The following is a 25,762-nucleotide window of genomic DNA, read 5'->3' as shown; positions in this document are numbered from 1 at the left end:
TCTCCAGATAAAGCAAGCCTAACCCTCAGCCTGCTTTCGTGTCTTTGTCTAATCGTTGCGTGATTCAGCAGTTACTTCGTTGTATTTCAGATGATAGTGTGGATCCTTTCTGGCCAGCATTACACTGTTTCATGGTGATTCTGGATCGCCTCGGATCAAAGGTCTGGGGTCAACGCATCGATCCTATTGAGGCGTTTCAGACCATTATCAATAACATGAGCTACAATAGAGAGATCCAAAATATACGGAACAGCTCTGTAAGGTTAGTTGAATTAACGTGTCAGGATTTTAATCTTTGTTTATTTTTGAGAGAGAGAGAGAGAGAGAGAGAGAGAGAGAGAGGGAGTGAGTGGGGGAGGGGCAGAGAGAGAGGGAGACACAGAATCCGAAGCAGGCTCCAGGCTCTGAGCTGTCAGCACAGAGCCCGATGTGGGGCTTGAACTCTCGAACCACGAGATTGTGACCTGAGCCGAAGTCGGACGCTCAACCGACTGAGCCACCCAGGCGTCTGGTTGTGTCAGGATTTTCACATAGGCTCCGTGAGGAAGTCTGTTGTAACTGACTTAGCAATAGGGTTTTCTCCTTTTTGCTTTTTTTTTTTTTTTTTTTAATTTACTTCATTTCAGTGGTTTGTATTTATTCTTACTACTTTAGGACCAAGTCAGAACCGGAGTCGTATTTGGATGATACAGTGACTTGTAGCCAGATCGTGTACAATTACAACCCTGAAAAGACCAAAAAGGTATGAGGCGTTTCGAGAATTCAGATGGTACTTGCCCTGCCTTTGTAGAGACAACATTGCACCTAATTGGTTGACTTGCTGATTTTATTATACACAGCTGCTCCGAACCAGCTGCTGCATAAGGGGTTTCTGGTTGAACGGATGTATCGTGCCCTGTGAAAACTGGACTCTTACTACAGGGTGCACCCTTTGGAAGATTAAGGGCAGCTGGGAAGATTGGAAAGGTTGTGGGATGGGCGGTGGGAGGTGGGGGGGATGAGTGACGGAAAGAAGAACACAGCACGTGCAGGTGTCCTGTCCTCACGAACCCCTGACGTTGACGTTGAACTGCTTTCCATCTCTTTGGGGTATGTGCAGATACATGGGAACCAAAGTAGGAAGACCAAGCAGCATATTTTCTTGTTTAAAACTGTGTGTCAAGCCCGCCATGAATGGTGCTTGCTTACCCAAATGTCTGTATTTCTTCCATTTTAGGATTCCGGGTGGAGATCAGCCATTTGCCCAGATTACTGTCCTAACATGTACGAAGAGATGGAAACGTTAGCCAGTGTGCTTCAGTCAGATATCGGTCAAGACATGCGTGTTCACAATAGCACGTTTCTGTGGTTCATCCCCTTTGTTCAGTCCCTCATGGATCTTAAGGATTTGGGTGTGGCTTACATAGTAGAGGTGATTCACCATCTGCACTCTGAAGTCAAAGATGTCCTCAACCAAACAGATGCTGTGTGTGACAAAGTTACTGAGTTTTTCCTTCTGATTTTGGTGTCCGTGATTGAACTGCACAGAAATAAAAAATGTTTGCACTTGCTGTGGGTTAGTTCCCAGCAGTGGGTGGAGGCTGTTGTAAAATGCGCCAAGCTTCCCACCACCGCGTTTGCACGGAGTTCTGAGAAGTCATCTGGAAATTGCTCCAAAGGAGCAGCAGTGATCTCGTCTCTGTCACTGCATTCGATGCCATCTAATTCTGTCCAGCTGGCTTGTGTGCAGCTGATCAGAAGTCTCCTTAAAGAAGGGTATCAGCTTGGGCAGCAGACTCTGTGCAAGCGATTCTGGGACAAGCTCAACTTGTTTCTGCGTGGGAATTTATCTCTGGGTTGGCAGTTGACTACTCAGGAAACCCATGAGTTACAAACTTGTTTAAAGCAAATCATTAGAAACATAAAATTCAAAGTACCTCAGTGTAGCACTTTTGTGGATCTGACTCCCGTATGTAAAACCCCTCCTGCGTCTTACAATAAAGAAGAAAGTGAACAGACAGGGAAGAAATCTAAAAAAGGCCTGCCCTGTCTGGAAAACTCCAGCCCGACATTTTCTAAAGGACCAACGAAAGCTGAAGCATTTCAAATGCCAGAGAATAGATTGGTCAAAGCAAGTAACGCTAGCGAAGAGGATAGTGAGCACAGTTACATAAAAGATTTGAAACTAGAAGGCTGTCTCTCAGCAGAGACATGCATAAAGCAGGGTAGCAAAAGGCTTTTCCCGGAAAGAGCTCAAGATGCAGTTAAAACAAGTAAAGGGAAGCAAAAGTCTGTGAAGGAGAATCCTACGGATTCCAGAAATGGTCCGGAAAGGGGATGTGACAGAGGGGTGATAATAGCCGCACGTTCGTTGACTGATTCTGGCACCGACTCCCTGGAGAAGGCGTCCACATCAACTGAGGATTTCTCTTTCAAGGATGATGTTCTTGGCAAAACCTCAAAAGGAAAAACTAAGGGACAGAAAGCTGAAATCTGTGCTAAGTTATCACATGTAATAAAGAAGCAACACAGGAAAAGTACTTTGATCGATGACGTCAATTTAGAGGAAACACTGACTGTGTCTACCATTGACAGTTTCTTTTCAAGGAAAGATTCAGGAGGTCAGAAAGGGGATGGCTTCATAAACCATCTCTCTTTAGACCCTGATGACGTTCCCGATGATAAAAACGGGGAGCGAAAATCTCAAAACAGTTTATTGCTGAAGAAGAAACACTTCAAGACCAAAGAGTTAGATATTTTCTCTTCCCATGAAAATAGCTGTCAAATACAGGAACGCCAAGCGGATGGTAAAGATTTGGTCTCGTTTACGGAAATGACCGATCCTTGTGTGAAGAAAACCTCTCCCTTCAAAGACCCCGTGACTCTTCTTGAATCGAGAGATAAGGAAGTTGGCAAGAGTACCACCAGTCAGGGGTCTTCTCACTTGAGGGAACAGGTTCCTAGCCTCAGTCCACAGTCCAACACGTTGACAGATTCCCAGATAGACCGAGACCTCCACAACTTATCTTTGATAGCCCAAGCCAGTGTTATTAAGTTTCCGTCGGAGTCAACTCAAAATGAAAGCTCATCCCAGCTACAAAGAAAAGTAAAAGATAAAAGGTGTTTCACAGCTAACCCGAATAATGCTGGAGAAGCCTGCCGGGGCCAGGTGATTATCATTTCAGATTCTGATGATGATGATGGTGACGAAGGGATTCTGGGTTTTGAGAAACACATTAAACGAGATAAAATAGGCATCAAGAAAGAATATCCAGAGGAGCATACTTCAGTAGCTAGTACAAATGTGGAACAGAAGCTAATAAAGGAAGAAGAGGCAAAGTCCCTATTGGAGTTTGAGGAATCGGATTCTCAGTTTTTTGAGTTTGAAAGTCCACATGAGGTGTTTTCAGTTTGGCAAGATCAGGAACCAGACGACAAGAACTCAGTTCAAGAGGATGAAAACAAGTCCCGTCTGACTCACCTAAACGATGTCACGAATGATTGGGGTTATGATACAGATTATGTATCTGAAGAGGTTATTAAGAAAGTAGCAGAGGGCATTGAAAAACACACAGAACCACAGAGTGGTAGTTCTGTCGGGGAATTTTGTGCAACTGAAGTGAAAAAACGTAAGAGAAAACGATATGAAAAACCTGTAGCTGAAGATCCTCTGAGGCCTTCACCTTCTGAGAGAAATGAGGACCCGTCTGATAATGAGAGAGGTCTGACTGGAAGTGATCTTAAAAGTATAGAGCTGAGGTCAAGTTCCAGGTCGAATCTTCAAAGAGACACTACAGATTCACTAAAGAAGTCTTCTCCAAAGCTTCGTACTTACTCCAAACCCGTTAGGAGAGTCCCGCATTCTAAAACTAAGAAAACACATTCAGATACCAAAAAAGGGCAGAATAAAAGTTCGAATTACATAAGTTGTAGGACGACTCCTGCTATAGTCCCACCAAAGATACTTCGCCAGTGCCCTGAACCAACTTCAACTGTTGAAAAACTTGGTCTGAAAAAGGCTCCTCGTAGGGCATTCGATTTATCTCAGCGATCTCTAGGCTATTTAGTTCAGTTACGGGACCATGGCAAAACCGTGGGAGTGGTTGATACCAGAAAAAAGGCTAAATTAATTTCTCCTCAGACTCTCTCTGTCAAAAATAATAAGAAACTGTTGACAAGTCAAGATCTTCAGTCGCGAAGGCAGGCGAAACACAAATCAAAGCAGAAGAGGCGAGGATCTCTGGGTTCTGAAAGTAGGGCTCCTACAAGAGCAGGGCTGCGTTCAGCCCAGAATCCTGACCCTCCCGTCCCAGGATCCGATAGCTCAGATTATCGTGCTAACGGAGGCGCCGAGGTGGGTGCTACCAATACTGGAAAGCCATCGATAAAACGCGTGTCTTCGGAACCAGAACCCGTGAAAACGAAACGTGTTTCTCAGGTGGCTGATGATCCTTGCCTTTCGAACCAGTGCGCTTCTGTTGTGTTAAATGGAAGAAAAGCAACGCATGAAGCCATTGTCTCTACGTCAGCTGACCCTTTAGGTGGAGGCGACCTAACAGAACATCGTTTAGAGTTGACCGCTCTGAAAGAGGGAGAGCCCAGATGCAACAGTGACTCGGAAGATGAGAATATATTTCTAACCCAGCGCGATCCCGCAGATATGGATTTATGTTCACAAATGGAAAATGGTAACGAGAAACTCATTGAAGTAGTTCATGGAAAAGAGACAGCTCTGACGGAAGAAGGATCCTGGAGCGGCACAAAATGTAAGTACAAGGATTGTGTCGAAGCCGCGCAAAAGCAGGGTGAATACTGCTCCAAACACTGCGAAGCTAAAGCGGTGGATGAAGATGTGTTTCGTAAACCGGGCCTGCCCCCCTCTGCGTCCAAGAGACCCTCCACTGCCAAGGTCTTTAGCTCAAGTAGTACTTCACGAATCGCTAATCTTTCGAAGTCTTTGGAAAGTTCCTCCATGCCGCCACCGGCTCTCAAACAGAAGTCAAACGGGGTACCATCTGTTTTGAAGGTCCCACAGCCAGCCTCTGTGTTGTCTCCAAAGCCAATGGGTGAGGTGAAGAGTTTGTCTGATGTTCTCCGTCCTCAGACCCTGAATAATTCCAACAGGCAAGGTTACAAGCTTACGTTTGGCGAAAGCAGATCTTTCTCGGCTTCCTCTGCGGTGAACGTTCTCTTGTCCTCACAGTCTATCTCGGACACCTTTGTTAAAGAGGTCTTAAAGTGGAAGTACGAAATGTTTGTGAACTTTGATCAGTGTGGGCCCCCCACCAGCCTTTGTCAGTCCATCTCAAGACCGGTGCCTGTCAGATTTCAAGATTGTGGAGATTATTTCAGTGTTTTTTTCCCTTTGATGATACTGAATACTTTTGAAACGGTAAGTATGTTTTAATTGTATACCTGCCCAGACTTTGAAGTTGCTGCTTGCTTTTTTTTTTTTTTTTTTAATGTCGGTAGTAATTAGAGTACAGTTAAAATAACTGATCTCATTTTGATTTAGATGTAGCTCTTAGATTGTAATGTTGAACGGCTGTTTGTGCCAGACGCTGTTCTAGATGCTGATGATACAGAGGAAGCACTTTCTTAATCACTGCCCTTCTGGAGCTTACAGACACCCTTCGGAGTGCTAATGAACCAACTCCAGAGGTAGCACAGGAGTAAGTGTTTTTTGATACAGAGATAAGGGAATCCTTCTCAGAGGAGATAGTCTCCCTTCTGCATTTATTTTTAAATTAATATAGACCATTCATGAAGTTTTCTTGAGCCGGCACAGGGTATGTTACATTGAACAGCATGAAGCAGTAGATTCTGTTTTTCTCTTTATGTGTGTGTCTTCCGGTTTCTCACTCGTCCTGGTAGTTGCTCTGTCCCTGTAGCTGCCTCCCTTACCTCACTCAGTGCAGCCCATTCCGGTTCTTCTGCCTTCCTTGCTCCCCCCTGACCGGGATGGCCCGATAAAATACAAGATTCCCGTTAGAGAATCCGCCCTTCAGCTTTGGCAGGTTCTAGCACCAGATCCTGAAACCCAGCGATCCTTTTTTTCAGCCGTGTCCAGTCTACCACTGAGCCCACGAGAGGCATCCTTCATCCCGTCAGTGTTTCTGATCTCTAGCGTTTCTTTTTGATGCTTGGAATTTGCGTGCTCTGCTTTTCCCATTAAACTCTTAGCATAGTAATTATGGGGTTTTTGTTTTGTTTTGTTTTGTTTTAATTCCTTGTCTGGTCATTCCCGCTTTCTGGCCACGTCTGCCTCTGGTTCTGGTGCTTATTCAGTCTCTTCAGACTGTGGCCTGCGAGTATACCTTATAATTTTTGTTGTAGGGTGGACATGATGTGCTAGGTGAAGGGAACAGCCAGCAGTAAGTGGGCCCTTGAGTAATGTGGCGGTAAGTTGAGGGGGGATCGTCCCGTAAGCCTGCTTCTGCCTGTGGACTGTGAAGCGCACACACGCGTCTCCGTTCCCTGCACGTCCTCAGGTGGGACAGGAGGGCCAGAATGGGCTGCAGTTGGTTATTTCTCTTCCCTTCAGTAGTTCAACTCTGGTAATAAAAGAGTTTCTGCAAGATCGAGCCTTTGCAAGATCAGAACGTTCTAGTATATTTCAAAGTGGTGTCTTTCTTCCTCCCTGTGCTGGGAGCATGAGGGATGTTCTCCAGTGCTCACTGCGAGGGCCTGGAAGGCCTCCTGGAGGTAAAACTCCGCGAAGCGTGGGGTGCCCCTTATGGCTGGGTGCCCCTGGAGTCCTCGTCACCGAGTTGTCCACACTGAGCCCCTGAGCGGCTTGTCGGTTCCAGTTCAGGGTTTCCTCTCCTGGCGTTAAGGTTTGTGCTCCCGTCATTTCTGATGATGTGAAGGGTTGTCGATTTCTCAGCTTGCTTTTTGTTGATAGGATGAAGTGGTGACTTCCGAGTTCCTCGCATGCCGAACTGGAAACCAGAAGCCACACGTTGATTTTTCACGTTTCTGTCACTTGGGATTTTAGGTTCCACATTTCACTGTTGCTGGTTTGGGGGAAATTTTGCTGTTTAGCATTGCTTTCCGGAATGTTTCTGCTTTCTTCATGCGCTTTTTTGTTGTGTGTAGGTGGCACAGGAGTGGATCAGCTCTCCAAACAAAGAGAAGTTCTATCAGTTGCATGTACGGAAATTTCCTGCTGATTATAAAAAGTACTGGGAGTTTGTGGGTAAGTTCTTTCTTCTGTAACTTGGAATATATAATAATTGGAGCTTTCTGTTTGAGGAAACCTCATTGTCATCTGAAAAATTTGAGACCTAGGTTTCCTAAGCTGAATTTGTAACTTCTTCCAAGCATGTTTAAAGGCTTCGTTAACGAGGTTAATTACTGGGACAGTTACGAGTATAAAGTTCGCGGTTTTAACCATTCTGTAACTAAGCACAGGCCAAGGCGGAAGCTGCACGTGGAAGAGAGGGTGAGTGAAGGGGGCTTGACAACGTTGGGGCGGGGGGGGGGGGGGGGGGGTGTTGTAAACAACAGGTGTGTTGTTTATAGTGGCTCAGCGTTACACGCACTCAGAGTAAATCTCTGTGCCAGGTCAAAACGGTTGCACGTGTTAAGACTTTTGGTCCGTGTTTGCCTTTGCCTACTGAAAGGAGCATCATTTTGACTCCTACCGTGAAGTGTAAAGATAGACATCTCCCTCATGTTGCGAGTTTAAACTTCTTTTCCCCAGTTTTATGTATGAAAAATGTATCTCATTTGAGTTTATAGTGTTTGTCCCAAATCTTTTCTGATCATTTGTATTCGTCAAGGGGGTGTGGGGATAAGTGTCTTTTCATGCCCCTTGTCCTTCTTTGTGTTAGGGATGTTGTTTTCTTCTTAATCTGCAAGCATTCTTGTAAATTGCTTTTTTCAGTTTCTTCATTTGTGGTTCAATTTCAGATGCAGTTTTTGAGGCGTAGATAATTTCTACATATATTCAAAACTACCATATTTATTTCTTCATGGTTTTGACTTTGGTCTTAGAAAGTGGGTAAATACTTCCATATTTTCTTGTAGTAGTTTTATATTTTTAATATTTAAATTGCAAATTTATCTGGCATTTATTTGGGTCACATGATGGGAGTCACATAGTATTGACTCAATCTGGCTTCTGTAACACGTCTGTAAAATTCATCAATTTTATGTGTGTCTTCACTGTTTTTTCATCATTATGGTAGTATTTCATTATGTGAATATGTCATGATTTTACTGTGGGGTGTTTGAGTTTTTTGGGTTTTTTTTTAATTATGATTTTACTGTTAGACATTTTTTTCAGTAGTTTTAGCCTGTGTGTCGGGTCCCCAAGACCGTCCCCAGGTTCAGTGATTCGCTATCACGACCCACAGGAGTTAACATACACCCATGCTCGTGGCTGTGACTCTGCTGGTGAGAGCATGCAGAGCAGACTCAGCAAAGGGGAGCACGTGGGGTGAAGTGTGGACGACGCCAGGATCGAGCCTCTGAGAGTCCTCTCCCGGTAGAGTCACACAGGGTCTATTTAACTCTCCCAGCAATGAATCGTAACAACACGTGGCATGTGAAATGTTACCTACTACGGAAGCTGTTTTGTTTTGTTTTTTAGTGAAAAGAAATTTTTAATGTTTATTTTTGAGGGAGAGGGAGAGTGCACAGTGGGGAGGGGCAGAGAGAGAGGGAGACACAGAATCTGAAGCAGGCTCCCAGCTCTGAACTGCCAGCACAGAGCCTGATGCAGGGCTTGAACTCACCGACCGTGAGATCATGACCTGAGCCAAAGTCAGGCACTTGACGGATGAAGCCACCCAGGCACCCCTCAAACTCTTAAACTGTGAGATCATGACCTGAGCCAAAGTTAGTTGCTGAACCGACTGAGCCACCCAGGCGCCCGCCCCCTACTAGGGAAGCTTGTTAGAGACTCAGCTCCCCAAACACCCTCTGCCTAGCCTAAATTCGTGACTTCCAGAAGGAAAGCAGGTGTTCGGCATAAACCGTATTCTTTTTGCAAACAGTTTAGGCGCAGTTTAGGCTGACATTTCGTCAGCAAATGACAGTCCCAGAATCTGGGGTCACAGGTGCCACGGGCCACCCTGGTAAGCAGACCTAAGGATAGCAGCCTCGGGCGTGCCACCTTAACTCTTACACCGCATCTTATGAGCTGTGTCACTATGATGTTTCCTCTGTGTTTTGTGAGGGCATTTTTGTTGAGTCCCATATCCAGAAGTGGGTTGTGGCGTCTCGGTATGCGTGTGTTCGGGTTGCAGAGGTAGTACCCAGCCTGTTGTATGGCACTGGGCCCCCCCCTCCCCCAAGAGTGTGGGAGAGTAGGTCTTTGCCAGTACATTTGTACTGATTGTCGTTTACTTTTAGCCATCATGACGCGTTTCGATTGACGGCCTGGTGTGGTTTTATTTTGCCCTCTCCTTGTTATCAGTGAGAGGTTGAGCACCTTTTTATATATTTAGCAGCTGCTTCAGTCATCTGTTTTGGGAAGTGCCTGTTCAAGTTTCCTGTTAATTTTCTGTTACCTTTTTCTTATTGATTTGTAGGAGTTCATTACGTAATTTGGATCCATGCCAATCTCTCAATTTGGCTTGGGTTTTGACTCCACAGATGTCTTTGAAAGTCGTAGTTTATTCTTCTCGAGAGTTTCTTCTATGTACGTCTGGATGTACGTAATCTTTACACCCATCGTGGGGCTTGAACTCACGACTCCAAGATCAAGAGCCACATGCTCTTCTAAACAAGCCAGCCAGGCGCCCCTAGAATTTATTTTTAACGTAACAAATGCATCTTTTTTTTTTTTTTTTTTTTTAAAGTTAGTGTTCTGTGCCTCGTTTAAGAAACCTTCCCCTGCTATAGGGCATAAACATGTTATCTTGGCATCTAGAACAGGTGTCACCAAATCGCTGCTTGCAGATCTACCCCATATCCTGTTTTTGTACTGCTCTGGAGTAACTTTTGCATTTTAAAAGGACTTTGAATCGAAGATGGTGAAAATGCAACAGACACTTAGGTGTGGCTTGGAAAGAAAAAGTTTGCAACCCCTTTTCTAGATGGCTCATTGTTTTATCAACCTGGAATTTATTTTCATGCGTGAATGAGAACATAAGGGCCATATATTGTTTGTTTTTCCGAATGGAGATGTGGTTATCCCAGTGTTACTTATTTGAAAAGACCACCCTCTTCCTGCCCTGCAGCGCCGTATTAGCCATAAATCTAGTGTCCGTTTAACTCATGGGTTTTTTTCTGGATTCATTTCTTCTTCGTCGGGTCATCTTCCTACCCTGTTGCCCATATCACATTGTCTGATTAGTCAGTCCAGCTTTATAATAAATTTTTTTTAACTTTATTTATTTTGAGAGAACCTGTGCAAGCAGGGGAGGGGCAGAGAGATGGGGAGACAGAGATCCCAGGCAGGCTCTGTGCTGTGAGCGCAGAGCCTGACACGGGGCTCGATATCGGGAACTGTGAAATCGTGACCTGAGCGGAAATCAAGAGTCAGACACTTAACTGACTGAGCCCCCCAGGTGCCCCTATAATGATCCCATAATACCCGGTGAACAGGTCCTTCTACCTTGTTTTGCCTTAGGAGTGCTTTAGCTGTTCTTGTCCTTTTGCGTTCCCGTATAAATTATTTGGTTTATTTTCAGTGATGTTTTTATAGTTTATGATGGAGAGATTTTGTAGATTTGTCTTTGCTTTGATTTTTTTGCAGGGAGGGGTCATTTGTAATTAAATTCAGGGAATACCTCTAAAAGATGCAGAGGTAAAAATTTATAATAAAGTAACATTTTATTGCTTAAACTAGTAACAGTAATTCTTTAATATCGGGTAGCTAGTCAGTGTTCAAATTTCCAGTTTCCTCACATAACAGTTTTTTTCAGCCAGCTTCGAATAAGATCCAAACTGGGGCCACGCTTTGACACCAGTTGAAATGTATTAACTATAATTTTCTCTTTTTTTTTTTCCACTTTGTAATTTATTTGTTGAAGAAGTTGAGTTGTTGATCCTTTACAATTACTGTCTGTTATTGATTATGTCTCCCTGGTGTTGGTTAAGCATGTTTGCCATTTGTGTTCCCTGTAAGTCGATAGTTGTATCTACAGGCACAATCAGATTCGAGTTTGATTTATTATTTTTGGCAAAACTGTTTCATAGGTGGTGGTGGCATGTTCCTTCTTCAGGAGGTGCATGAATCTCTGATTTCTTTCTGTAATATTTACAGCTGTTGATGCTTACTGCCTAGGTGAATTTATTAAAGGTACAGAATGCTGATGTTTTTATTTGATCGTTTCTTCATTTATTAGCTGGAATAGTTCTTTTTAAAATTTTTTTTTTTTTAATGTTTGTTTTTTGAGAGAGGGAGAGAGACAGAGCGCAAGCAGGAGAGGGGCAGAGAGAGGGAGGGAGACACAGAATCCGAAGCAGGCTCCGGGCTCCGGGCCGTCAGCACAGCTGAGCCACCCAGGCTCCCCTGGAATAGTTATGTAAAGACAAATTTCTCTCTATTATTCGGTTACTCTGTGGTATACTTCATAAAGAAAGGTAGGAAAGTTCTTGACTCTTGATCACTTTTCAAAATAATGAGTTAATTCACTACAAGCACTGGTGTTGACCATTGTGCTTTTTAAAAAATTTCATAAATACGTGAATTTAAGTATACTTGTGTTTCAACGTCTTTTTTTTTTATTTATTATTTATTTTTGGGACAGAGAGAGACAGAGCATGAACGGGGGAGGGGCAGAGAGAGAGGGAGACACAGAATCGGAAACGGGCTCCAGGCTCCGAGCCGTCAGCCCAGAGCCCGACGCGGGGCTCGAACTCACGGACCGCGAGATCGCGACCTGGCTGAAGTCGGACGCTCAACCGACTGCGCCACCCAGGCGCCCCAAGTATACTTGTGTTTCTAACCGTTGTAATTCGAGCCCTTTAGATAGGACCCTACGAGTCTCTGAGAGTTGGCCTGCTATCTGATAGGACCAGTATCATCTCTGTTCTTTTATCCCGTCTCTGCACTTGCAGTTGCCTAAGTCAGCCTTAGCATCTTGTACAAGAAAATAGCATTTCGGCGCTAATGCAACATGAGGAGCGTTTGGCTGGCTCAGTCGGTTGAGCGTCTGTCTGACTCTTGATTTCAGCTCAGGTCACGATCCCATGGTCGTTGAGATCAAGCTCCGCATCATCGGGCTCTGCGCTGGGTGTGGAGAGCCTGCTGAAGATTCCCTCACTCCCTCTCCCTCTGCTCCTCCCCCGCTGGTGCGTGCGCACACACGTGCTCTCTCTCTCAAAACAGTAACGTAATACGACACGGTAACGCACTGTATGTATGAACAAGTAACACAGGTAAGCAGAAGAAAACGTTGAAAAAAAGATTGGAGAAGGATACTCATGCAAATTCAACTAAAAGAAGACTCGTTTAGCTCTGTTAATCTCAGACTAAATAGACTGTAAGACAAAAAAAAAGCATTATATACGAAAAGGGAATCTTTCATGATGAGTTTTGTTCAACCGAAGATACGACGGTTCACAACACGTATGTATCTGAAAATATATTTAAAGAAAAAAACTGATAGAAGGAGATTATACTTTTGACCCACATTGGAGACTTTGAACCATTAAATCAGAGGTGAATTAAAAAAAAAAAAAAAAAACACACCATGAAATGAAATAGAAGTAAATGGACCTAATTATATATTAAGTTTATTACCTTTTGTTTTGGTTAAGTACTTTTACTTTTTTCCCATTTTAACATTTCTTTTCATTTTTTCTTCCTGTTACTTTGGAAAGTATACCTCAATTTAGACTTCTTTTGCTGTTTTAGAATAGTTAGGTAAAACTTAACAACATGTACCTTTGATTTATGAGTCTACAGTTTTACTAGATCTTTGAAGTGTCTCCATTGACAAGGCAAAACCTTTACAAGACTCTAATGTATCCCCATGCCACTTTGTATGCTCTTGTTGTCATGTATTTTTAATTGTGGTTTTTTTAAGTTTATTTATTTACTTTGAGAGAGAGTGCAGGCGGGGAAGGTGCAGAGAGAGAGGGAGACAGAAACCCAAGCAGGCTCTGTGCCGTGCTCAGACTCAAGGGACCGTGAGAGCACGACCTGAGCCGAAATCTAGAGTGGATGCTTAACCGACTGCGACACCCAGGCACCCCTTACTTGTGTTTTAAACTGTGTGAAATTTAATCTGTAGCCCCCAGGACAGTCCTTTTTTGCTTATGGATTCTACCAGTTTGTGTATTTTTTCTTTCCTTGCGCTTTGCTTATCTCTGGTGTGTGTCATTATCTCGGGAAAGTTATTTATAAAAATAATTGGAGGCCTGGGATGATACTGCCTTCTTCCAGAGAGGATGTCCTTTTGCCTCTCCCAGGCTTCTGGGGGCACCTACATTACGGGATCATCTCAATCCAGTTTTAAGGGATTGTGCTTTTTTTGAAGCATCCAGGTGTTTGGAAGCCGGGCCGCAGCCCAGGTCAAGACGGGTTTGTTTCTGCTTCATCCTTGGGTGTGGTCCTTAGTCTCTCAGGGTCCCTGTTCTGTGCAGGCCCTGGACTCCAGTTGTTGCCTTTTTAGTCCACCAAGGCCGTCCCAGGTACGGCCTGGCCTGTTGGCTGCCACTCCAAGAACAGTTCAGATGTTTCTAGGGGAAATACAGGGCTGACTCCAGTGGATTTCCAGATTCTTCTGGATCTCTCAGCACAGTAACTCTTCACTGTCGTATTTGGTCTCTGATGCTTTCAAACAGGTATTTCTTATCTCACACATATTAAAATCTTGTTTTGCTTTAGTGGTTCAGCCTACCGGATCCCAGCGCCTTGTGTTTTAGTTCAGTGTATTCTTGCTGGATCTGGCGGTTGGTACTGAACTTCTTTATTCTAGTGCTTGCTCTGTTTTCCCAGCCCCAGATAGTTCACAACTGTCCTTTCCCCCTCGTTTGAAATGCCAGCGGTAGGCTCGAAACTCTTACATACCCTTGGATCTGTTTTTTAGAGTTTCTCCTAGGATTTTGAAAACGAGGAACAAAAGAGAAAGTTTCTTGGTTAAAAACGAAAACTACAAGGAAAGGAAAGCTATTAACTGCTTTGGAATATTACAGTTTTATTTATTTTGGCTTTTTAGCCATTGTTAAGAAACATAACCCTGTATAATCAGTATTTGAACATGTTGACTGGCTTAGACCTATTATTTTAAAGTATGTTACAGTTGACTGGTGCTGTAACTTGCTAGAACTTAGTACAAGGCTTTAACACCCTTTAAGTTAATCTTATGTAAAATAATTCTGTTAGAGTAAACGCCAACTTCTTCTTCTTTGATAGTTCATCTTGAGGAATGTGAACTAACTAAACAGCTGCATCCAAAGGAAAATGATTTGGTGTTTTTGGTTCTTGAAAAACAAAATGGAGAGAAGAAGAACACAGAGAGAAATCGCATGCCGGATCTCCACGAATATCACTGCGGTTATGTTCATAAATTTCGCCGCACCTCAGTCAGTAAGTACATAATGAGACAGTAAAGAGAAATCTGTCGGAAGTTCATGTTTTAATTTCCCTCTGAGACGTACTCTACTGGCCATGTTTGTTACGCATGTACCAGACATGCATTTGCTAGCTTGATTATCTGTCATTCGGAGTTTTTATTTTTAGTTTTTCTAGATTCATCTGGGAAAGGCCCAGCACTTAACTGCTCTAGACTTACGATTTAAAAGCTTTCTTTTGTAACGTCCTCTCTTTCTGGTACATGCCTTCATCTGTCATTGCAATTATTATTAAACAATGTGCAGACCATCTGTCTTCTATATCTTAAATCACATTCCAGCCTTGGTTTTGTGGCTAATTGTCAATGAGAAGACCAGACGTGTAAGTCGTTGCAAGGCGACTTGAAGAGTTTGCTGTTTCCGTCACTCGCACCCCTTGTGTCATAGGGACTTTTCTCGTGGGAGGAGCAGAACAGGAGTAATGTTAGGTTGATCTAGCAAGGACCTACTGCGTGCTGGACCCCGTGCCTTGTCCTTTCTGCACACGTTCAGCGTCTTCCCCAAGGCCTTGCAAAGCAGAACTCTGTATTCCCACCTGTCGGGACATCAGGGCTCAGGGATGTCATGTAACTTCTCTAAGGTCATTCTCAGTATTAAATGGTAGGCCCAGAACAGAAACCTGCGTTTGTTTGACTGCAGGGTCGTCCACGTTCTAGATGGCCTGGCAAGCGGCCTTTTTAACATTGCCGCTTTGTTAGTCTCAATTATGTGAAGAGAACACGATTTCATTATTCCTTCATTCTCCTTCTTCCATCAAATCTTAAAAACTCCTCAGAGTTCAGCGTCCTGCTGCACCTGTGCTGGGCATGCCGCATTTATGTCCTCACTGTGGTCCGGCTCAGTCCTTCCCGTAGATGCATTTAGGGGAGCGGCGGCAGGGGGACGTGGCTTAATCTGTGCTTTTGACTCTCACAAGTAGTGACATTAGCCAAATTTATATTTCTAAGATCGTCTCCCTCCAGACTCCTCGAGCGTCCCAACTATGTGACCTCTCTGTGTGCAGCGCTGTTAGACAAAAAGATCCAAAGAAACGCTCCATTTTCTGCCTGACCTCTACTCCTCTGTTTTTCCATCTCAGTAAGTGGGATGCCTTTTTTTTTTTTAGTTGCTCAGGCCCGAAACCTCAGTCATCCTGGATCCTTTCTTTCTCTCACACCCTCCGTGCACTCCGTCAGCAAATCCTGTTGACTCTCCCTTTGCAAGTATTTAAAATCCACGCCCCACCTCTGCTGCTGCATCCTGGTCCACGCGACCGCTAGCTTTAACCTAGATGACCGCAGCAGCCTCCGGAGCGGCCTTTTGGCTTCTGTGCTTTTCCCGTGGCAGTTTATTCGTCATCCTGCAGTAAGAGCAATGCTTCTAACGTGTGAGTTTGAGCCCCTCGCTTGCCAGCACAGAACTGCCCTGTGGCTTTCCGCCTGACTCGGAACAGGGTTCAGAGCCAGTGTTGTGATCTGCGGAGCCGTGTAAAACGGAGCCCCGTTTTACTCTGTGACTCTGGCGGCACGCGTCGCCCTGCTTCTCCTTCCAGCGGCGCTAGGCTTCTCCCTGTGCCTGAGATACTCCAGGCGTAGCTCCGCTTCTTGGGCCTCACAGCTGCTGATTCTTTGCCACTGGCTCCCTCTGCCCAGATCGGGGGACCTGGCGGAGCCGTCTGAGTGCGCCCAGCTGCGCGGCGTGCTCCTTTCTTTCAAGCTGCTGCTCAGATACCGTCTTATCGGGAAGTCCCTCCCGACTCTCCTGTGTACAGTGCCCCCTCCCTGACATCCCCCGTCAGTCACTTGTTCATCCCCTTTCTCTGCTTCCTTCATAGTGCTGGTCACTGCCTGACATGTTTGGTTATCTGTGTCCCTCTTCTAGAAAATAAGCCTCTTGAGGACAGGAACACTGCCTGAGTCTCAGGAGGCTGTCGGTAAACTTGTGAGTGAATAACTTGAATACTCTATCGTACAAAAAACATAGGTTATAAAATACATCATTCTGAATACACCATTCTTTGTAGCTGCCCAGCATTATTCACCGACAACTGAAACTGCTTTTTCTCCTTCTTGATAATAGTGCGTAATGGGAAATCTGAGTGTTCCCTTTCCATCCAGACTCAAGATAATTTGCCACTCAGTTTAAATGAACTCGTGAAATGCACTGTAATCAGTTCTCTGGTAACTACACAGAGGAAGTTGAAAGCCATGTCTTTGTTGAGTGGACGGAACCAACTAGCCAGAGCTGTTCTGAACCCAAACCCCATGGACTTCTGTACGAAAGATTTACTGACTACGACGTCTGAGAGAATCGTGAGTGATGGTTTAATAAGAACAGAAAGTCAGAGAATTGCATGTCAGTGTCAAAGCTTCGCGTTTCTGTCTGCTGTATATTCCTGTTGTTGTGACAAAGACGTCCCGCTGTGCATGCACAGTGACATTGTTCCGTGCTTAATTGTCTTTAATATGGCAAAGCATGTGCTGTGTTATTCAGCTCACCTCGAGGAAAAAGGCGTAGTACAATAAAGAAACGAAGTTGTGCCCAAACACCAGCATTCAAACGTTAGATGAGCATCCTATTTAAATGCTCGTCAGCTGATTGCAGTTGAGAAGTAGGAGCAGATTAATAGAGCTGATTTGGCACGTGAATGATGGATGGTGAGTTGGCGGGTGTTGTTGCAGGTACACAGATGGAGTTGCCACTTGGCATCAACGCGGATTTTCTCCCCGTGAGAGCTGTATGTTGGTTCCAGGAAATCAACGCGGACAAAGGCTGGGGAAAGGTGGCGGTGTTAGGGCCGCTGCTGTGTGCTGGGGCCTTCCTGTGCAGTGTTGCGTTCCCTGATCGCCCTCCAGGGAACCCCGGATGTCATGGATGGCCCAGGTGGAGGCTCAGGGAGCTTAGACCCAAAATCCATGCTCTTTCACTATACTGCTTGGGTTAGGAAAGTCTGGGAATGTTTTTTTTACTAAGGAAAGAATGAACTAAAAGGGGAAGGACCGAAGAATAAATAGAAGGAAAGTGTAGAACAGTTTATTGCGAGCATCTTTGTAAGAATCACGAATAAAAATACTGTTGCAGTACTTGTAGATGGGCTGAAGCCTGTAGACACTGCCGAGTAACTTCCTTTATGGTAGTGAAAGTGGTTCTTTAGATGAAAGGTGACTTTGGGGTCTTGGCCGATCATAACCGAAGCTTCTGTCTGGCGAAGGTTGGAAGACATTCCAGTGGAGGTTTGTCTTCCTCTCCCGTGCCACTCCAGGAAGAGCAACTCATTCCCACTCCTGTCTTTTGCATAGATCGCCTACTTGAAAGATTTCAACGAAGACCAAAAGAAAGCGATAGAAACTGCATACGCCATGGTCAAACACTCCCCATCGGTTGCCAAGATCTGTTTGATTCATGGACCACCTGGAACAGGAAAGTCAAAAACGATCGTTGGCCTCCTGTACCGCCTGCTGACAGAGGTAGAGTATGTGAGGGCCGCCAGTGCTGTTAGCCGAGCGCGTCATTGCCCTTGAATTAACTGACACGTGCAGAGAACTGCCAGGGGTCTTTTCCCTGCACTTTTGTGGATCTTTTCAGCGACCTGTCCTGTGTGACACTAACCTGAAGGTCTGGGATGGTGGCCTTCTGGCTTTACTGTGGGTCACGTCTACTGCAGAGAAACCGTGTGGAATGTATTCCTGGGCTACACTTGGGTTGGATTGAATACACAGTAACATAAGCGGATGGTGAGGAGAGGCTCAGAGAAGCTATGATAAGATGTTACGTTTGGAGGCAATCTTAATGTCCGTGTAAGATGTAGGTGCTGTTATGTATTTTTAACTGTTTACGAAGAGAAGTTTGGAATATGCGTGGAAGTAGAGAAAAACTGGAAAGTTCTGTGCCCAAGCTCATGAGTATTTCTTGTTGTCTGTCTTTTCGGCGTGTGTGTGTCAAATTGTAGAACCAGAGGAAGGGGCGTTCAGATGAAAACTCCAATGCCAAAATCAAACAAAACCGTGTCCTTGTGTGTGCACCTTCCAACGCGGCTGTTGATGAACTTATGAAAAAAATCATCCTCGAATTTAAAGAGAAGTGTAAAGACAAGAAGAATCCTTTGGGTATGATCCTTCTATGGGCGTTTCATTTGTTTTTGGTTTCGTTTTCATTGTTTAGTGTGGGCCGTTTTGAATGCGAGCCCCTTCTGGTAATAACGTCTGCTTGGGGCTGTGGCCCATACGTGCTCATTGATTCATTGAGCACATTTTGTTGAGCACTTATTTACTCTGTGCCAAGGCACTGTGCTCGGTGCTGAGGTTTCAACAGGGAGGCCTTCCAAGAGACAGCAACGAGGAAGTGGATCAGTGGGCAGTTAGAAACAAAGCCGTATGTTCTGTAAGCGGTAAAATGTGGATACTTGGCAAACATCTTAGAGCGGCCCTTGGTTTAGTCTCGGGGTGGGGGGGCGGTTAGGGAAGACTTCTGGGGGACGTGCCGTCTGAGATGAAACCTGCAGAGCAATCAGGAGTTAGCCGTGGGAAAGGGTTGGGGGCATGTGGGGAGCTCCTGAAGTTGTTACTATCCATAAAAATGACCAGAGGCGGGAGAACATTGCCATGCAGTAGAGCCGGACCGTAGTTAGCTCCGCCAGGGTGCGGTCCTATTTCCAGTGTGATCTAGCAGTGAGGGGAAGTACTGGTTCGTGAACCCTGTTTCGCTGGGCAGGTGCGTGGGTTGTACTGGGTCTCGAGATCAAGCATACTTCATAGGATCGGTCAAGGTCGAGGGTTTATAAAAGTGCTGCTCTAATAAGCGTAGGAACACCGTGCAGTGAATATGTTGGGTTGAAGGACTTGTGCATCTTCAGTTTTGTAGATAGTACCAGATTCTTCCCAAAAGTGGTTGTAGCAGTTGACACGCCCGGGAGCAGCTCCCACGCACATGCAGTGGTGTGGTTTAACACGCCTGTCCCTTCCCTGACCAGCCACGTGAGGGCGGCACTCGGGCCTGTGTGGACAGGGCAGCAGGGCCGGGGCCAGGCGAGGCCAGCCAGCAGCCAGGGTGCAGTTTGAGCTTTCTTAGAAAACGTCTTCTGGCCACAGAAGAGAACCGTGTTGTTTCCCATTGCCTTCATGTTCCGCTCCTGTTACTCCTTGCAGCCACCCCGAGCCTCCTTAAAGAAAGGCCTTGGACACCTTTGCCGTTCAGTATGGTGTTGGTTTTAGTATTCACCCTTTATCGGGATAGAGCAGTTTCCTTTTTCGTTACTTTTTCTTGTGAAGGGCCTTTGGGGTTCATTGCATGCATTTTTCTAGTTGCATCTGTTGAAATGATAATGAAACTTTTCTTTAATCTGTTGTTGTGGCAAATTACAATGTTTATCTAACGTTAAAATGTCTTGGGTTCCTAGAGTAAGGCCAACTTGGTCACGTATTATTATTTTTTAACATGTTGCTAGGTTGCTAATGTTTTATTTAGGATTTTAAAATTAGTACTCCTAAATGAGGCTGGCCTGCGATTTTTCTTTGTCATATCTTTGGTTTTAGTTACACTAACCTTAAAAATGGAATTGGGGAGAATTTTTGTGTTTATTCTTTGGAATGTTTTATATACGAAAGAGATTATTCCTTGAAGATTGATTTGTTTATAGTGTTTGTTTATTGTCTTTTTTTTTTTTTTTTTTTTTTGACAGAAGGGTAAGTTTCAATATGTTGTCTAAACGTCCTTAACTGTTACATGTCTATTTAGGGTTTCTATATATATGTATATTTTTAATGTTTGTTTATTTTTGAGAGAGAAACCAGAGTGTGAGCGAGGAGGGGCAGAGAGAGAGGGAGACACAGAATCCAAAGCAGGCTCCAGGCTCTGAGCTGTCAAACTCACGATCCCTGAGGCTATGCATGACCTGAGCCAAAGTCGGACGCTTAACCGACTGAGCCACCCAGGCACCCCAGGGTTTCTGTAATTTTACTGAATTTGGCTAATTCATGTTAGCCACTTCCTCAGAAAGTGGCTAATATCCATGAAAAATTTACACTTCCTCTTAGGTGTTTTAAAATATATTGGCAAAAAGTTTCTCACTGTAGTCAAATTTAAAAAATCGCCACTGTATTTTGATTGGGTCACCTTTGTCATTCCCTGTTTTTATGTATTTAGTCTCTGAGTCCACACGTGACATGGGCGGGCCTATGGTTGGAAAGTCCTAGGAAGGAATTTAGTTTTTCCCAGCTAAGCCCATTCACTTCTTCTTCCTCCCATCTCTTCCAGGCCCTTTTCCTTTCTAGCAGGCTTTAAAATTCAAGCCTCCGTGATAAAATTTCTGTACCTTCACTGGAATAGTAGTTTTGCCAACGTAGACATTTGGCAAACTCTCGGTAGAACTAAAGATTTTTAGGGCCGCCTGGGTGGCTCAGTTGGTTGGGCGTTCGACTTCGGCTCAGGTCATGATCTCACAGTCCGTGAGTTTGAGCCCCACGTCGGACTCTGTGCTGACAGCCCAGAGCCTGGATCCCGCTTCAGATTCTGTGTCTCCCTCTCTCTCTGCCCCTCCTCTGCTCATGCTCTCTCTCTCTGTCTCAAAAATAAATAAAAAAAAAATTAAAAAAAAATTTAAAGATTTTTAAATCTCTATTTTTTTTTTAATGTTTATTTATTTTTGAGACAGAGCATGAGCGGGGGAGGGGCAGAGAAGGGATGGAGGGGAAGGGAGGGGAAGACACAGAATCCAAAGCAGGCTTCAGGCTCTGAGCCATCAGCACAGAGCCCAACGCGGGGCTTGAACCCACGGACTGTGAGACCATGACCTGAGCTGAAGTCGGATGCCTAACTGACTGAGCCACCCAGGCGCCCCATAAATCTCTGTATTTTATTGAACGTAAAGTAGAAAATTCTGAGCACCCAGACGGTGCCAGCCCCAACGTATCCTGTCCCTCAGGGAAGCCACAGCAGCTTGGGGTCTTGAAGCTCTGGTTTTGAGCTTTCTCTTTGTTTCTGGCCTCTAGGAATTTCTCTCCCATCTCTATGAGCTCACCCTGCAGTTTAAAGGATGTCTGTTATAGTTTTAGTTTATGGAGCATTTCTAGATGTTTATCATGGGTGAGTTTCCAGGTAATTCCATCCACCTTTCTCATGGAAACAAGAAAATTGGCAGTTTTGAAACCTTCAAGCAAATGTTAGCCAGAGAAGAGGGCTTCACGTTTAGAAGAATGAGCTGAACTGGGAACAAAAATATGTTGTAGATAACTGTTTAATAAGTCCTTCATTCATTCAACCTATACTTCCTGTACTTAACCTGCTGGCCACCGTTGGAGCCAGTGACCAAAACAGAACCTTGTTCACAGGCAGGAGATTAACAATAAACAAATAAGTACGTGATGTGTCACATTCAGATAAGTGCTAATAAACTCTGCATGAACGCTATGATTTAGCCCAATGATGGAGCGGGTGATGTTTAGATGAAATAATAATATATAAACTGCGGTAACCTAAAATGAAAGTGTGGTTAATAACAAGCCGTTTAAATGATGCTTCCAGCTTTTGGAATTACCTACTCCACAGAATTTCCAGCATGTTTGTATCCCTTAGATTCTGGAGTTAGCAGTGCGATGTGGAGGAGAGTTTCAGAAACATCGTTCTGAGTATTCTGCTGACCGAGAAGGATCTGATAGTCAAATATGATTCTGTCTTGAAAGTTCAAATATGTGTTAACATCTGAAAGTCTTTGTCCATCTGAAATATCCTGAGGTTAAGAAATCTATCTTATTTTAACTCACCTTTCCCCAAATGTATTTTACTGTGGAATGGACAGAACACAGCTTGAGAAATGCTGGTGTAATTGAATCTCAAGTTTGTAACGTACTGTTTATGCAACCTCCGAAGCTTTTATTGGGTAGAAATGTAGAAATGGTAAGTACTCGCTTTGAGAGTGTGAAGCGTATCTGACGTGTATGAATCCTGTAGTGTGCTTTCAGGCGTCTAGTTGATTGATGATTAATCTTAGCTCCCTTCTCTCATTGTTAGTATGCTTGCTTAGAAATAGATATTATGAGATAGTATGAACAGAGACTGGCAGTGTTGTTACTATTCTCTAAGTGCGATTTTTTTTATCAACAGGGAACTGTGGAGATATAAATTTAGTACGTCTGGGTCCAGAAAAGTCTATTAATAATGAGGTCCTAAGATTTAGTTTGGACAGCCAAGTTAACCACAGAATGAGTAAGTACTAATTGAGGCACATACTAATGTTACTTCTATTTCCTTTTATATGATAGGTAATATCTTGGGCATTAAAGGTAATTTGGAGACATTTGAAATAGAATAGCTTCGAGAACTAGTTTTTTTCCTCCTTGTGTATGCATATGTGTATATAGTTGTCAGAATTAGCTTATTCTTTTTTTTTTTTTTTTAGAAAAAGACTTACCTTCTCATGTTCAGGAGATGCATAGAAGAAAGGAATTTCTAGATCATCAGCTAGATGAACTTTCCCGCCAGCGTGCTTTATGCCGAGGTGGAAAGGAAACACAGGTATCTCAACATTTCTTGATTGATGTTTTCTAATAGCTGATACGTACGTAAGTTAGCATGGAGTATGTGACATCATTTGTTTATCGCGGAATAGTTGAATCTGTGTATGAAGAGGTATACAAAAGCGGTATGCCTTATATCAGGGATTAATGAGCTTTTTCTGGAAAGTAAAGGTCGTACATAATTTAGACTTTGCAGGCCATATGGTCTCTGTGTCAACTACTCAACTCTGCTGTTGTAGCCCAAAAGCAGTGATAGAGAATTCATGAACAAATGGATGTGACTGTATTCCAATAAAACTTTATTTACAAAACCAGATGGTGAGTTGAATTTGGCCCACAGGCTGTAGTTTGCCGTTGCCTGCCATATATTAAAGCTGTAGTGAATTGATTAGGTATCTTTCAGTTGCAAGTTAAAGAAATCCAAATTAGACAAAAAGGGGAACTCACTGACTCAACATGCCTAGGAACTCTGGGAGTAAGTTCAGTGAGGCTGGGTCCAGAGGCTCAGGTAAAGGCATTTCTCCAGCTTCCCCTCGATTTGGTTTTCTGTGTGTCAGACCTTTCTTCCCTCGGGGAAGGTAAGTGCCAGCATCTCTGGGCACCACAGCCCCGGCTTAGAAAACCCATAGGAAGAGAGGGGGCCGCTCTCCCGCTATCCATGCATCAGTGCCACGGAAGGCATCCGGTTGGTCCCTGGATCTTCAAGCAGATCTCCTCCCTGTTTTTAAGGGAATGGGGGCCGTGGTTCACCAGGCCTGTGTTCTGTGCCCATCACTGTAGCCAGAGGGATGACTGGGATGCGAACCACCCAGAGATCAGGGGAGGAAAGAGCCCCGGGAGTTGCACTGCCCAGCAGACAGAGACAGCACACAGGGGACGCACCAGACAGAACAGAATCTTGTGCATCGTTAAGGATTTGTCAGGTTAACACTGCGTGGAGCTCCGGGGGCCATACCACAGAGAAACTGAAGCAGAGACATTGACTACACACAGGTCCCGGAGGAAGTACACGTCGTGGCCTTGAGGGGCCACACAAGAGGTCACGGCAGAGTGCAGACAGGCAGGACCTGGACACGTGCCTCTGTTAGGGTCCGTGGGTGGGGTGCTTCGGGGGTCCTGGGCTAGGGCCGGATCGTTCCACTCAGACCAGAAGAGCGGGAGAAGCCGCGTGGGTGCTGGTCACGAGGGCGGCCGCGACGTCCTGTCAGAGCTGCCACCTGCCGTCGCTCTGGCTGCTCCTCTCCTCCCCGGGGCCTGTGTGTGCGGACTCGTATCAGGGGAAGGTCTCTGCAGGCTGCTGGGTGGGACGGAGCGGCCGTGAGGCCCCGGTCCCGAGGGCCAGCTCAGCGCAGCACGGGGGTCAGGACTCTGCTGGTAAAGGGAGAGCAGGTGAGGTGAATGGGCAGTGTCATCTGCAAGGTAAGGCAGCCAACCGGAAAGTATTTTAAAATGCTCAGGTTAGGGGCGCCTGGGTGGCTCAGTCGGTTAAGCGTCCAACTTCGGCTCAGGTCATGATCTCACGGTCCGTGAGTTCGAGCCCTGCCTGCGTCGGGCTCTGTGCTGACAGCTCAGAGCCTAGAGCCCGCTTCGGATTCTGTGTCTCCCTCTCTCTCTCTCTGCCCCTCCCCCGTTCATGCTCTGTCTCTCTCTGTCTCAAAAATAAATAAACGTTAAAAAAAAAAAATTATAAAATAAAGAAAAAAATAAAATGCTCAGGTTAATCTTAAAGATTGCATTCTCATTTTTTCCAGAGGCAAGAATTAGATGAAAAAATCGCAAAGGTTTCAAAAGAGAGGCAGGAGCTAGCTTCTAAAATTAAAGAGGTAAGTGGTTCACCTATAGGATTTTCCAGGTTTTTTCTTCTTTCTTTCTCTGTTTTTATTATGAATTATTTCACACAACCGATGGACTTCTCGCAGTTACGTTTAAAACTTTGCTTATTATGAAAACTTTTTTTGAATATGAAAGTAGAGAAAATGGTGCAATTACACGTACGTTTGCTTTTTTTTTTTTTTGCCTGAAATTCTTACTGTCACCTGAGATCTAAGAAAGGTGATGATAAATTGTTTTCTCCTTTTCTAGGTCTGGGTAGGTATTAAAACAAACTCATTAGGTGCTCTTCTCCTTCCCCCCCACTGCAAAGTCGGTTATGATAATTATCATCAGATGAATAGTGAAAGTAGACGTGAAGGTGTTTTCCTGGCCAAAGAAAATTTGTGCCCACACAGGGATGCTAAAAAAAAGAAGAGGAAGAGACATCTTCTGTCCGGCTTCAAGTAGAGTGATGGCAGCTGGGGGTTTAGCTAAGAAAGTACAAGCACGTGTTTGGCAGTTCCTGGCTGAAAGCGTACACTCGCCGTATTTGTTTTTGATCATAAGAATCCTCTGTAGTGTGTAACCTTTTCCCCAGTATTCTTTTGGATATAAAAATATCAGGGGGCGCCTGGCTGTCTCCACCAGTGGAGCGTGTGACTCTTGGTCTCGAGGTCATGAGTTTGAGCCCCACGCTGGGTGTAGAGATGACTTAAAAATAAAATTTTTTAAAATCAACAACGTTTAGATTTCTCAGAGCTAGGATGAGCCAGATCTGTATCCTCGTCCTCAGATTTCAGCCCTAATAAACCGGTGGGGGTCGGGGAGAGCAGGTCACGGCAACTGGTAACGTTACTCATGTTTTTAAGCCGAGATTTTTCCCTCGAATGTATTGTTAGCCTTCCCTCCGTTGCTAAACAAATACAGTTGCACTTAGTGCATATTTC

General features: G+C 44.6%; 1 protein-coding gene across 8 annotated transcripts in view; it reads left to right on the top strand.

Moving 5' to 3' along the window:
• The window catches only part of SETX (senataxin), a 65,140-nt gene that overhangs the window by 18,417 nt on the left and 20,961 nt on the right, over positions 1–25,762 (top strand). For all 8 annotated transcript variants that reach the window (XR_006210780.1, XM_042965066.1, XM_042965063.1 and 5 more), the window contains 11 exons: positions 91–262; positions 655–742; positions 1,217–5,371; positions 7,078–7,177; positions 14,297–14,470; positions 16,573–16,805; positions 17,793–17,960; positions 18,443–18,599; positions 22,591–22,692; positions 22,886–23,001; positions 24,755–24,826. Coding sequence is in view for 7 of the 8 variants with exons in the window: in XM_042965066.1 (XP_042821000.1) it covers positions 91–262; positions 655–742; positions 1,217–5,371; positions 7,078–7,177; positions 14,297–14,470; positions 16,573–16,805; positions 17,793–17,960; positions 18,443–18,599; positions 22,591–22,692; positions 22,886–23,001; positions 24,755–24,826 (5,537 nt within the window). In the remaining variant the exon portion in view is untranslated. The remainder of the gene's footprint in view (positions 1–90; positions 263–654; positions 743–1,216; positions 5,372–7,077; positions 7,178–14,296; positions 14,471–16,572; positions 16,806–17,792; positions 17,961–18,442; positions 18,600–22,590; positions 22,693–22,885; positions 23,002–24,754; positions 24,827–25,762) is intronic.

The sequence above is a fragment of the Panthera tigris genome, chromosome D4 (genome assembly GCF_018350195.1).
Source record: "Panthera tigris isolate Pti1 chromosome D4, P.tigris_Pti1_mat1.1, whole genome shotgun sequence".
In the NCBI taxonomy this organism is placed as follows: Eukaryota; Metazoa; Chordata; class Mammalia; order Carnivora; family Felidae; genus Panthera; species Panthera tigris.
Note: the sequence above shows the minus strand (reverse complement) of the source record. Positions and strands in the feature narration are given on the sequence as shown.